At 41.1% G+C, this 12142-nt stretch overlaps 1 protein-coding gene across 1 annotated transcript in view; it reads right to left on the bottom strand.

The window, feature by feature from the left end:
* SLC49A4 (solute carrier family 49 member 4) overlaps nucleotides 1-11128 on the bottom strand; it is an 85914-nt gene extending 74786 nt beyond the window's left edge. The window contains exons 1-2 of the mRNA XM_042903729.1: nucleotides 10392-11128; nucleotides 2324-2417 (exon numbers count right to left, since the gene is read on the bottom strand). Of these exons, the coding sequence (XP_042759663.1) occupies nucleotides 2324-2417; nucleotides 10392-10755 (458 nt within the window). The 5' untranslated portion in view covers nucleotides 10756-11128. The remainder of the gene's footprint in view (nucleotides 1-2323; nucleotides 2418-10391) is intronic.
* Nucleotides 11129-12142: the final 1014 nt, after the last annotated feature.

The raw sequence follows: 12142 nt of genomic DNA, 5'->3' as shown, positions 1-12142 counted from the left end.
ACCAATGGTTTTCTAGCCCAGAAAAAGCTAAGGTCTTAAAGGACCCTGTCTCATGCTCCCACCACTCTATAACCAGGCTGGTCTCATCATTTCCTGTCACTCTTCCCATGAAATCTCTCATATCTCACATGGCTCCAGCCACACCAGCCTCCCTGCCAGGCAGGCACATTCTTCCCTTCCCACCCTTTACACTTGCTGTTCTTCCTGGAATGCTTGGCCCCCAGATAATGTATGGTGCATTCTTTGGGTTTTTACCCCATAAAGTTATCTTCCTAGTAAGCGTTTTTTTTTGTTTTGTTTTGTTTTGGCCATTCTTTCTGAGATTTCACCATCCTTCCCTTGACATTTCAAATCTTTCCTTCCTACTTTAATTTTTCTCCATAACACATACTATATATTTTATTTACTTATCTATCTTACCGCCTCTTTCCCCAACTAGAATGTAAACTCCAAGAGACAAGCATTTGTCTATAGCGTTCTCTGTTGTATTCCCCATGTCCAGAAAAGAGCTTGGCACACAGTGAATTCTGTCGAGTAACTAAACTGATAAATGAATAAACAAATAAAAGAATGACTCCAATTTGGGCTCTCATGCCTTCTTTCCTGGTCTCCTACCAACTATCTCTCCCTTCTGTAATCAATCCTACATACCTCAAATCAGGAGTTTACCCAATACAGGTCAGGTCCTATTGTTGCTCTGAGCCACTTAAGAACTAGGTGGCTTCCAACTGCTCAGTGAGGAAAACACAATTCTACAGGACGGCATCTAAGATCCCTCATATTCTGGATAACCTTTTCTAAACTCATCTCTTTATATCCCATTCTTATACCTTATCCCATAGACCAGTGTTTCCCAAACTTGAGTAATCTATGAATCCTTTTTTTAAAAATTTTGTTTAATTTTTATTTATTTTTGAGAAAGAGAAAAAGACAGAGCGTGAACTAGGGAGGGGCAGAGAGAGAGGGAGACACAGAATCTGAAGCAGCTCCAGGCTCTGAGCGATCAGCACAGAGCCTGATACAGGGCCTGAACCCACAAACCATGAGCTCATGACCTGAGCCGAAGTCAAATGTTTAACGGGTTGAGCCACCCAGATGCCCCTATGGGTCCTCTTTAAAGGGGAAAAATTTCTCAATGAGTTTCAAGATCACATCCTATGGCCCCAGTTTAAGAAACACTAATTTAAGAAATTGATGTTCTGATCAGTAAAAATGTCTTTTAGTTACAGATTACTGGTAAAATAATTTTTAATATTCTAACCAACAGGAAAATAAAGCTTTAAAATTTTCTTGTACCTTGTGCCCTCTGAGAATACATCCAGAGACCCCAGTTGCAGAAATGATGCTGTACACAAACGAAGCTACCTATCCATCCCAGAAGAGGCCTATGCTTACCTACCTCTATGCCTTCATTCCTGCTGTTCTTCTACTCTGTAATATTCTTTCCCCAAACTACAGTTATCAAATTCTACTCACCCTCCAATGCCTTGTTTAATTATCACCCCCTTCATGAACTTTTTTTTTTTATTGTTTATTCATTTATTTTGAAAGAGAGAGAGAAAAAACACCAGTTGGGGAGGGGCAGTGAAGGGAGAGAGAATCCCAAGCAGGCTCCATGCTTAGTGCAGAGCCCAATGTGGGGTTCAATCTCATGACTGTTGAGATCAGGACCTGAGCCAAAATCAAAAGTCAGCCACTTGGGCACCTGGGTGGCTCAATCAGTTAAGCATCTGACTTTGGCTCAGGTCACGATCTCACAGTTCACAAATTTAAGCCCCACGTTGGGCTCTGTGCTGACAGCTCAGAGCCTCGAGCCTGCTTCAGATTCTGTGTCCCCCTCTCTCTCTTGAGCTCTGTCTGTCTCTCTCTCTCAAAATAAATACACATTGAAAAAAAATTTTTTTTAAAAGAGATGCTTAACAGACTGAACCACCCAGGTGCCGCTTGAACTCTTTTTGACACCCTCAGCCAAAACTTCTCTCAGTCTCTCAGGACAGTTTCATACTTCTTCTACTGCATTAACTACTTTATTCCTTACATTATACTATTATTTTCCTGTGGTCACTATAGCTCCTAGATAGCATGAAGATTAATTGTTCTTTTTATTTACAGAAAAACTAGTAGAGTCCTCTTCCATATGACAACTAATAAATGTTTATTGAATTAATCATCATGTAGGGGGAAAAATAAATGCTAATATATGACCTTCTACTGAGACTCTTAAAACTGGAACTATTTACTAAAAGCTTATAACCAAACATATATAATATACTCATAAAAAAGAGAAAAATGTGGGATAAATTTTAAGTTATTTATGATTTACCTTCTTTTAAGCATTAAGTCTGATACAGGTATGCATCTTAGACCAGTTCCCAAAACCATAAGGAAGGATGTCAGAAGCACAGTTACCCGAAGACCTAAGAGGAAACAAAAACATCTGGGTTATTTTTTAAATCCTTTTCACATATGTCCGATGTCAAAAGCAAAGATTTTTTTACTCAATCATAATGATGTTATATTCTAATATTATAGCTTTTTGCTAAAACTACAAATGGGGGAAAAATTCTACATGCTGAAAATGAAAGTATTCTAACTTTAATAGAAAACTTGAATGATCACACTAAGGAAGAAGTTCCAATAGCTCTAGTTTTTCAAAATGAATGGCTACAATGTTTTGTTCACATAGAACACTAAAAATATAGAACATAATTTTAAAGGAGTAGGTATTTTAGCTTTATACGTCCAATATGAAATTTCCAATTTTCAAATGCAAGTTGCAAAAATTCTAACCTGCTCCTATAAAGATTTTTAAGGTGATAGACCACTGCTTTAAATTTTCTTGAAAAATGACAACTAGCTAATTATGTACTTGATCTTATAATCAGGACAAGCTAATGCTTGTTATATGAGGTGGTCCTTTTAGAACACTTTGATAATACAATAATGGTCTTTTTATTTTTCTTGACTTATCAGATGGCTTTCAATTCATAGAATGATACAGTATAAAAAAAGGTTTAGAACTTTATAATATTGATCAGATAGCTTTTCCCTTTCTATTTCAAATAAAATAAATTATTTTTAAAATGTGTGCCAATGGTCAGTCACATGGATAACAAGGTAAAAGAGAATATAAAAACATTAAAATAAGATAACCAAAAACACACACAATATTCTAGCTATGGCAGAATAATATAATGGGACTATAAATTCCTACTGTTCAAATGCTGCATTTTTTTTTTTTAACATTTATTCATTTTTTGAGAGACAGAGAGAGAGAGCACAAACAGGGGAGGGGCAGACACAGAATCCGAAGCAGGCTCCAGGCTCTGAGCTGTCAGCACAGAGCCCGATGCGGGGCTTGAACTAATGAAATGCGAGATCATGACCTGAGCTGAAGTCGGACGCTTAGCAGACTGAGCCACCCAAGGGGCCCCTTGAATGCTGTATTTCTGTTACAACTAAACTAATACCACCTTGCTGTTTGCAGCAACCACATCACACAGGGGGCTCTTACCAAGCATGTGGGAAAAGGGACGACATTTCTTCCAATTTCTCCTAAACTCAACACTTCCTTGAAGCCATTTCATAGTGAATAGACTTAATGCAAATTTTTTAGTGCAAATGTTTCTTTTTTCCAGATCTTTTTTTTTTTTTGAAAGATGGGAGATGGTTAAGTATTTTGGTTTTCAAAGGGCTTTTCTGCTTTAAGGTGTTAAAAACAAGACAACAGGCCAAAAATAGGGTTGTTCATGCAAAGCCTCATGTCACCAAACTAAATGGACTTCATTATTTTTGGTTCTCCCAGAAATGGATCCCTAATCTAGTCAACCAGTGCTAGTGAGTTAACCTGCCTGACAGAGAGACCCCTTCTGTCCCCTTAAGGAAGATGACCTTGCCACAACCAATCCAACTTCCTTTGCTCCATTCTGTGTATAAAGGTCTTTCATTTTGTACAGCTCCTTGGAACTCCTTTCTATATGAGCATATATGCTCATATGCTATATGAGATCCTGTCTGATTCATGAATCATTGAATAAAGCCAATAAGTATCTTTAAATTTACTCAGTTGAATTTTGTTTCTTAACCAAGGAAATTGAAAGTCAACAAAACTATAATTATGCAGATTAAACATAGAAAGGAAAATAAACGAGATATGCATCAGGCACACACATGCCACATTGAGGATAATGTGTGATATGAACTGAGTTAGCTTTATGATATTCTTATATGATTTGAATATGATTAATACAACTTGGCAGAAGGAATACCATAGAAAATTGTGTTTCTCAGTAAGAAGTAATATATACATACTGTTCATTTACTGTTTCTATTAAGAGAATGCAGATTTTAAACACACATTATAGCCACAGGAAATAGAGTGTAATTAATAATAAGTACATTCATGGTCATAAACATGCTAAACTTGCAAAATGTTGCTCTTATAAGGTTATATGGGGTGTCCTATGAGATACTGAAGAAAATTTTATAGATTTGGGACTAGAAGGCTTACCTGCTAAATGATATTTTTTTTTCTAAGTATTTGGTTTGTAATTAAGGTAAGCAGCCACCAAGTAAGCAGTGAGGCATTGTTTATGGCCATATAGTCCAAATAACCAGGCTTCCTATTATTACTGGCTGAAGGTCAGCACACTTTTCTACTCAATTATAGTTTTTATCAAATAAATGACAATAACAGTTAAATATATACATTTTAGAACAAACAAGTTGTGAAAAGCTGATTATTAAAGCAATCTCACAGGTACCACTTGTGGCTTTCTTGATTACCTTTTTTTAAATTAATTTTTGTTTTAGTGTTTATTTATTTTTGAGAGAGACAGAGACAGAGAGAGAGAGGAATGCAAGCTGGAGAGGGGCAGAAAGAGAGGGAGACAGAGAGTCCAAAGCAGGCTCCAGGCTCTGAGCTGTCAGCACAGAGTCCGACGTGGGGCTCAAACTCACAAACTGAGAGATCATGACCTGAGCTGATTGATGTTGGATGCTTAACTGACTGAGCCACCCAGGGTACCCCTTTTCTTGCTTATTTTTAATTGTTGCCAAGTATTACTTAATCCACCCCAGATGATGCTCAATTCCGAACAGGATGCTTTCTTTATCGCATTCGAATCTTGACAAGGCGGAACTCTATAATTTCATGTAATCAAAAAAGACATCAACTGATTTTAGGAAGGAGAGGTATGAGGACCCTAGGAAAATAGCTTATGAGACATCTAGTACTTTTACATAAATAAGTAGATACCAAGTGATTATAGTATTGGGATATGAATGCCAAAAACCATCTGATGAAAGGTTTTAGAACAATTTCAGAAAACCAAACATGATTGAAAAAACAAATTCTATCCAAATATGGCACACAGACACTGCAGGAAGCCTCCTTCCCATAGATGAAATAACTCCTTTCACTGGGATCATATTTGGTATAGGAATGGCATCTCTACAAGTGCCTAAAAAATCAGGATGCAAAGTTGATTGGAAAACAGACACAAACACATATCCATGGTGGATGCATGGGAAATTAATTATAGGCATAAAGTTCATCTGGCAAGCCTGTTCTTCCCAGGCTCCACACTTTCAACAGCTGGAGTGAAGAACAGCTCTACTTGTTCTTGGTAAGACCCCCCAGGTTCCCTATCCCCAACAACCACAGCCTTGCCACCCCAATCTGCTTTAGAGACCATCAGGAATAATCACATTGTGCCTGTTATTTTCTGCTTACATCAGTCATGAGAAATCTAAGATTCACAGGTCATTGCTATACAAATATGGCTTCATATATCCCCTAATCTGGCCTCATCTCTGTAGTGTCCCCAACTCCTGAAACCTTTCCACTGTGCCTTCCGGAGCACTCTGAATCCATGAATCAGTGGAATCCCTACATTCTCAGGCCCTTCTCCAAATGTTCTCTTCACCTTCTTACTCCCACCAAAACCCCTCTCCTGATGACACTGCTTCTCTAGCACTTCCAGATCACTATTACTCTCTCCTCCCTAAAGCTCTGCAGTCTCTTTCCTTGATGTTTTTAAGATTTTCTCTGGTTTTAAGCAACATGATTGTGATGTGCCTCAGTGTAGTTTTCTTCATGTTTCTTCTGCTAGGATTCTTGTATTTCTTAGAGCTGTGGGTTTATAGACAGGGAATTTTTCTGCCATTATTTCCTCAATTATTTTGGCCCTCCCTCATCTCACTCTATGCCCTCTCCCCTTACTCTTCTCCTTCTGGAACCCTAATTACACACATATTAGGTCACTTAAAACTGTTTTACAGCTTACTGATGCTGGTGGGGTTCTTGTTCATTTCTTTTTAGTCTTTTTTTGCCCCCCACTTTTCCATTTTGGATAGTATCTATTGCTGTCAAGTTCACTAATCTTTTCTTTTGTAACATCTAATCTGTTATTCAATCTTATCCAGTACATCTTTTTTTTTTTTCTTGTCTCAGACACAGATTGCATTTTCACCATAGAAATTTAATGTTGGTCTTTTTGTTTCCTGTGTCTCTCCTTAACATGTTCATGCTTTCTTCTGTCTTCTTGAACATATGTAGATTATTTAAAGTAGCTGATTTGATGTTCCTGTCTACCAGTTCTGTTATCTGCACCATTTTGGGATCTGTTTCTATTCATTGTTTTTCCTCTTCTTTATGGGTGATATTTTCCTGCTTCTTTGCATGCTTGGTAAATTTTTATTTTGATGTCAGGAATTCTAAATTTTACCTTGTTGGATGACAGGTTTTCTTTTGCACTCCTTTAAATATTTGTGAACAATGGTGAGATATAGCCAAGTTACTTTTGACCTTTCCAAGGAATACTTTTTTTGGTAAAGTTTATTTATTTTGAGAGAGACAGAGTACGAGCCGGGGAGGGGCAAAGAGAGGGAAAGAGAGAGAATTCCAAGCAGGCTCTTTGCTGCCAGCTGTGGAGCCCGATGAGGGTCTCAAACTCACTAACTAGGAGATCATGACATGAACCGAAACCAAGAGTCAGTCGCTTAACCAACTGAGCCACCCAGGTGCCCCTCCAAGACATACTTTCAAGCTTTATTAGGTGAAACAAAAGCATTTTTTACCTTAGAGTTCTTTTGTCTTTACTACTGAAACAATGCCCCTCTGAGTATTCAACCCAACCTCCTATGTATTTTGAGGTTTTTACTTTCTGGCTGTTGGGAACGTGAGCTATTCCCAGCCTTCGGGGAATTGTTCTGCCTGTTCTTTTTCCTAGTCCTTTTTCCAGTGTTTGGTAGTTTCCTCACATTTATCTGCAGATCAGTTATCAGCTGCAGACTCAAGAGGAACTCCTTGTAGATCTAGAACTTTCCATTAAGTTCCTTTCTGGTACTCTCACCCTAAAATTTCTAGCTAAGTTGGCCTCTTGCAATTCTAAATGGTCTCAACTTAGAAAAACGGCAGGAATGTCTGGACTCCCCATCTCTGCACTGCTACCTGGAAATGCTCTCCAGGCAATAAGCTGAAGCATTCATGGTGATCGCTGTCCTGCCCTGCCTTTTGTCCAATGTCTGAGAACTCTGTTTCATATACATTTTTTGTTTTTAGTTGTTTAAAATAGAAGGATAAGTCCCATTCCTATTACTCTATCATGGCCAGAATAGTCTTTGCTTTAATAATATTTTTTTATTAACTTAAAAAATTTTTTAAATATTTACTTATTTTTGAGAGAGCGAGCAAGCGAGGGACAGACAGACAGGGAGACAGAGGATCTGAAGCAGGCTCTGCACTGTGAACACAGAGCCCGATGTGGGGCTTGAACTCACAAACCGCAAGATCATGACCTGAGTTGAAGTAGGATGCTTAACTGACTGAGCCACCCAGGAGCCCCTGCTCTAATTACATTTTATTCTAATACTCAAAACTCCTTGCTGCAGTCCTCTATAGACCACCACACACCTCCAAGGCATTCACCCTCACCATTTGCAAATGTCTTGGCTCACTCTTATTCCTTGTGACACTACTTTTTCATAAATCTGGTGATTTTGATATCCACTAGATGATCATTTCAATATGCTGGCCTCTCAGTCCCCTGACTTCATATTCCATGATGGTGTCTTCTACCCTACACCTCAGCAGTCTGTTTTCTTGCTTATACTCTGACCTTTACTATGATTGCATCCATGACATCATCTCAATTTCAAGCATTCCATTCTTCAACCATGACCTCCTCTCTTTCTCTTTTGCCCTGCTTTATTTTTCTCCATGGCAATTATCTGGATAGCAATGCCATCTGGCATACTAAATATTTAATTTTATTGTTTGTTTATTACGTAGACCTCCTCATTAGAATGTAGGCTCTGGGAAGGCTGTCTCCCAACACACATTTGGGTACTATCTCATTCTTAAAATTTTCTTCACTTGGCTTCTAGGGCACACTTGCTCTTGGCTCTCCTATTATCTTACTAGCTGTCCTTTTTTGTCTCTTCTCTGAATGATGAAAAGTGGTGAGAGGGTATAAAACCCATCTTAGGAAGATAACCAGTCTTCTCTCCTAAGCTGACTGGGACCCACAGTAGCAGGAAGGCCAGACAACTATCTACCCTCTATGGAGCAACGTATTTTAGTACCCAAGGATGGCAGGAACTTACTTTCTATGTACGTAGATAGGACATCTGCGGCAGGACAGCCAACATATGAAAGTATAGCAGCTTTCTCTTACTGAAAAGGAAAACCACTTCCTAAAAGAGAATTTTTAAATTTATGTTTTATAGCTTCAAGCAACGGCAAATACACATCTGAATTCCCCATGTGGTTAGAGGAACTACTGAAAGAAATCCTAAAGTAACTTATTTTATAAGGTGAACAGGTAGTCCCTAATTTATCCAGCCACAGCTAGTTCATAAAATTATAATAAAAAAGTAAAAATTAACATTCTTCTACCATAAAGACAAAGTTGGTTTAATTTAGAATATTGGAAAATGCTCCCGATATAAAGATAAATAAAAAGAAACAACAAAACAACAGTTTCCCCTAAATTTAGCCAACCTAGTAAGGAATGACAGAGGAATTGTCACAGATTGGAGGAGATCAGTGAGAAATCATAACTAAATGTAATTTGGAACACTAGATTGAATCCTGGAACAGGAAGAAAAAAAAAGACATTGATGGAAAAAGTGGTGAAATCCAAATACAATCAGTTTAAAAGCAAACAAATAAATCCAAACAAAACCTCCATTCATTACAAGAAACCTTTCCTGGACATCTAGCACACTCATCCTCTGCAAAAGTACCTAATCTGGAAGTTTTAGGCCAGTCAAGAAACACCTTCCAGGGCTGGACACCTTTTGTTCTTAGAAGGTTCTTCCTTTATTGCTTTGAGTTACATCCTTTTGTAACTTCACTCGGTTTCATTCTTCCTTCTAGAACTACACAGAGTAAGTCTAATTCCTCTTTTAATTGATCTTCACGTATTTTATATTCTGCCTCAAGTTTCTTTCTGAAACATGACACACCCAGTTCCCTCAATCTTACACATTATGATATTTACATCCTTTATTATTCTTGTCATGCAACTTTTGAAGTGCCCCAGTTTGTCGATGGTCTTCTTAAAATTAATGCTCAAACTAAACACAGAGCGTACATACCAAGCTATTTCTCTTGCTTTGGCAACTATACTTATATGCCTAAAACTGTCCTCCTTTTCCATCAGTTACATCACATTGATCAAGAATCATTTACCCACACCTGTGTAGTATATAATTCAGTCCTATGACCTCTTTTTTCTCCTCACAGAATCACATGGCAAGTGGTAAAGTGAGATGTCTGTTCGGAGTATTCCTCAGAGAGTCTTCCTTCACCTGCCACGCTTTATCTGAGAGTCACAAATCTCAACTGAAACAACAACCTAGTCACAAACACACACTTTATAACTGCCTTTCACCATTTTAGAGAAATCAAAGCATCGGACAGGAGTTTTCCAACAGCCTTGGGCAGGAGTCATTTAGTATGCAAAGCCAACTCAATACTTCCTTATATCTGGGCATCGTCGGTCTATTTTCTGACCTATCACCCACAACACCTCCCAATCCCTTTGAAGTCAAAGCATCAGTCATTTTTGTTAGGTGTAAAAAACATACATAGCACGTGCACGAGGATGCTCTGACGTCCACACTGTGCAAAAGCCTGAACATTTAGAGATCTCTTAGTCTCTGCTGTTGCATAATGGGCCTTCATGTAAACATAAATACAGAAGGCAAAGGAGCCTTGCCACATTTGTCGCTTTGGGGACGGAGGGTTCCTAGACGGGAATGGGATACCAGCAACACTCAGTCACCTCACATAACCCCTAAGACGAAGCCGAGGGCGGCGGCTGGCGGGCTCCGGCTCCCCCAGAAGCGACAACACCGGTCTGACGCAGCCCGGACCCCCTCACCTCTCTTGTCCAGGAGCCACATGAACGCGAAGCAGGGCAGGAAGCCGATGGGCCCCCACAGCACGAGCAGCGCGATGTCCCAGCTGGAGAAGCCGTAGGCCTGGCGCGCCGAGTTCTGGATGGGGCCCCAGGTGTTCCAGACCAGGCCCTGCGCGAACCCCAGCAGCGAGAAGAGCAGCAGCACCAGCCAGCGGCGCCCGTAGACCCGTCCGGGACCCGGGACCGCCGCGGGTACCCCGGACGCCGCCGCCGCCGCCGCCGCCGCCGCCGCCTCCCGGCTTCTCCAGACAGTCCCCGGCGCAGGCCCGAGTCCGGGCCCTAGCAGTGGCTGCCGCTCCTCCTCGGTGCTCCAGCCCGCGCCCATGACAACGCGCGGTCCGCGGAGCCCCTGCCCAGCGCGGCCCCGGTGGCTGCCGACCAGCCCGGCGCGGATGCTGCAGGAGGAGGTGGAGGCCGAAGCTGCTGTGGTAGCCCTCGGCCTCCGGTCCACGCCTGGTGCGCCTGCGCCGCGCCAGCCCGCCTGGGGCTGGAAGGCGGGGCAGGTGCGGCGGGCTAAGAGGAGGCTGGGGTCCCGGACTGGGGCAGCCCCCCGCCCCCACCGGGTGCTGGAGAGGCGGGAGAGAGAGTGGAGACTGCTTCCCCGGGGGAGGACAAGCAGAACTGAAAAGGCGGGAGGGGCGTGGCTGAGCCCGGGAAAGAGGAAACTCCCGGAGAAGCTTAAGAGGACGTTGGGCAAGGAACCTGGGATTGCTGGAGGAAGTGCCGAAGTTTACATCACGTGCTCAATAAACAACTCTGAGACTTCTGATCACTTACGCTAATGCTTGCTTCTATATTGGGTTTATTGTTATTTTTGTTGGATTTCTAACTTCAGAAATGAAAGGGGATATAGGATAAGATTTAACGCATGAACCTAACTTTTCGTTTATTTTTTTACATAAAGTACTGCCTAGTTTTATTAGCTTTTTGTTTACTCACTGAGATTATAAATTAGGGAGTTCCATTCATATGTGTAAAAAAAGACACATATCGTTCAACCCTCTGTTTGTCAATAACAGGCTAGCAATAAAGATAGGTTGATTAAGACTAGGTTTCTGCTCCTAATCACTTAGATCCATCTCCAGTTATTACAATTTTGACCAGTGGAAAAGTGAGAAGGGTGGGGATTGTTGATGTCTTGATCAAGCAACAGATTGTTTATTTATTTCATTATACAAATCCGGAAGCCTGACAGCTGTCGGTTAGTAGCTTTGAAACCCTAGGTCAAGCGATTTGTCTTGTGTGGGTCGGGAATGAGTCACGGAGAACACAATTAAAGGATATTTGCCTGAGGTTCGTATTCCCCAGCAGCCACAAAAACCAGATGGAGTCAAGTTACTGCCACAAGGGCAAGAGAGGTGGAAGAGAAGCGTGACCTCTCCTGGTGCCCAAAGCTAGTGAGCGCGGCTACAGAGTATGCGGAGGCAGAGCCACATTCCACCGCCCGGAGCCCCACAAAACTGCAAACCATCCCCTAAAACTCCAATACTTTGGGTGGAGGAAAGCGCCAAGGCAGATAGGAAGGACCAGACTAAAAACAGAGGAGCAGAAACTAAGCCAAAAAAGACTACAATGAAAGAAGGCTAAGATCTGGGGAAGGTAAAAAGCGCTACAGACAGACCACGTGCTGACATTTCAACAACAAGGGAATCAAAACAAACCTGCGTGGCCCCGCCCAGCTCACGTCACGTGACTGCTGCGTGAGGGGTGCT

This window comes from Panthera leo, chromosome C2 (assembly GCF_018350215.1).
Source record: "Panthera leo isolate Ple1 chromosome C2, P.leo_Ple1_pat1.1, whole genome shotgun sequence".
Taxonomy (NCBI): domain Eukaryota; kingdom Metazoa; phylum Chordata; class Mammalia; order Carnivora; family Felidae; genus Panthera; species Panthera leo.
Note: the sequence above shows the minus strand (reverse complement) of the source record. Positions and strands in the feature narration are given on the sequence as shown.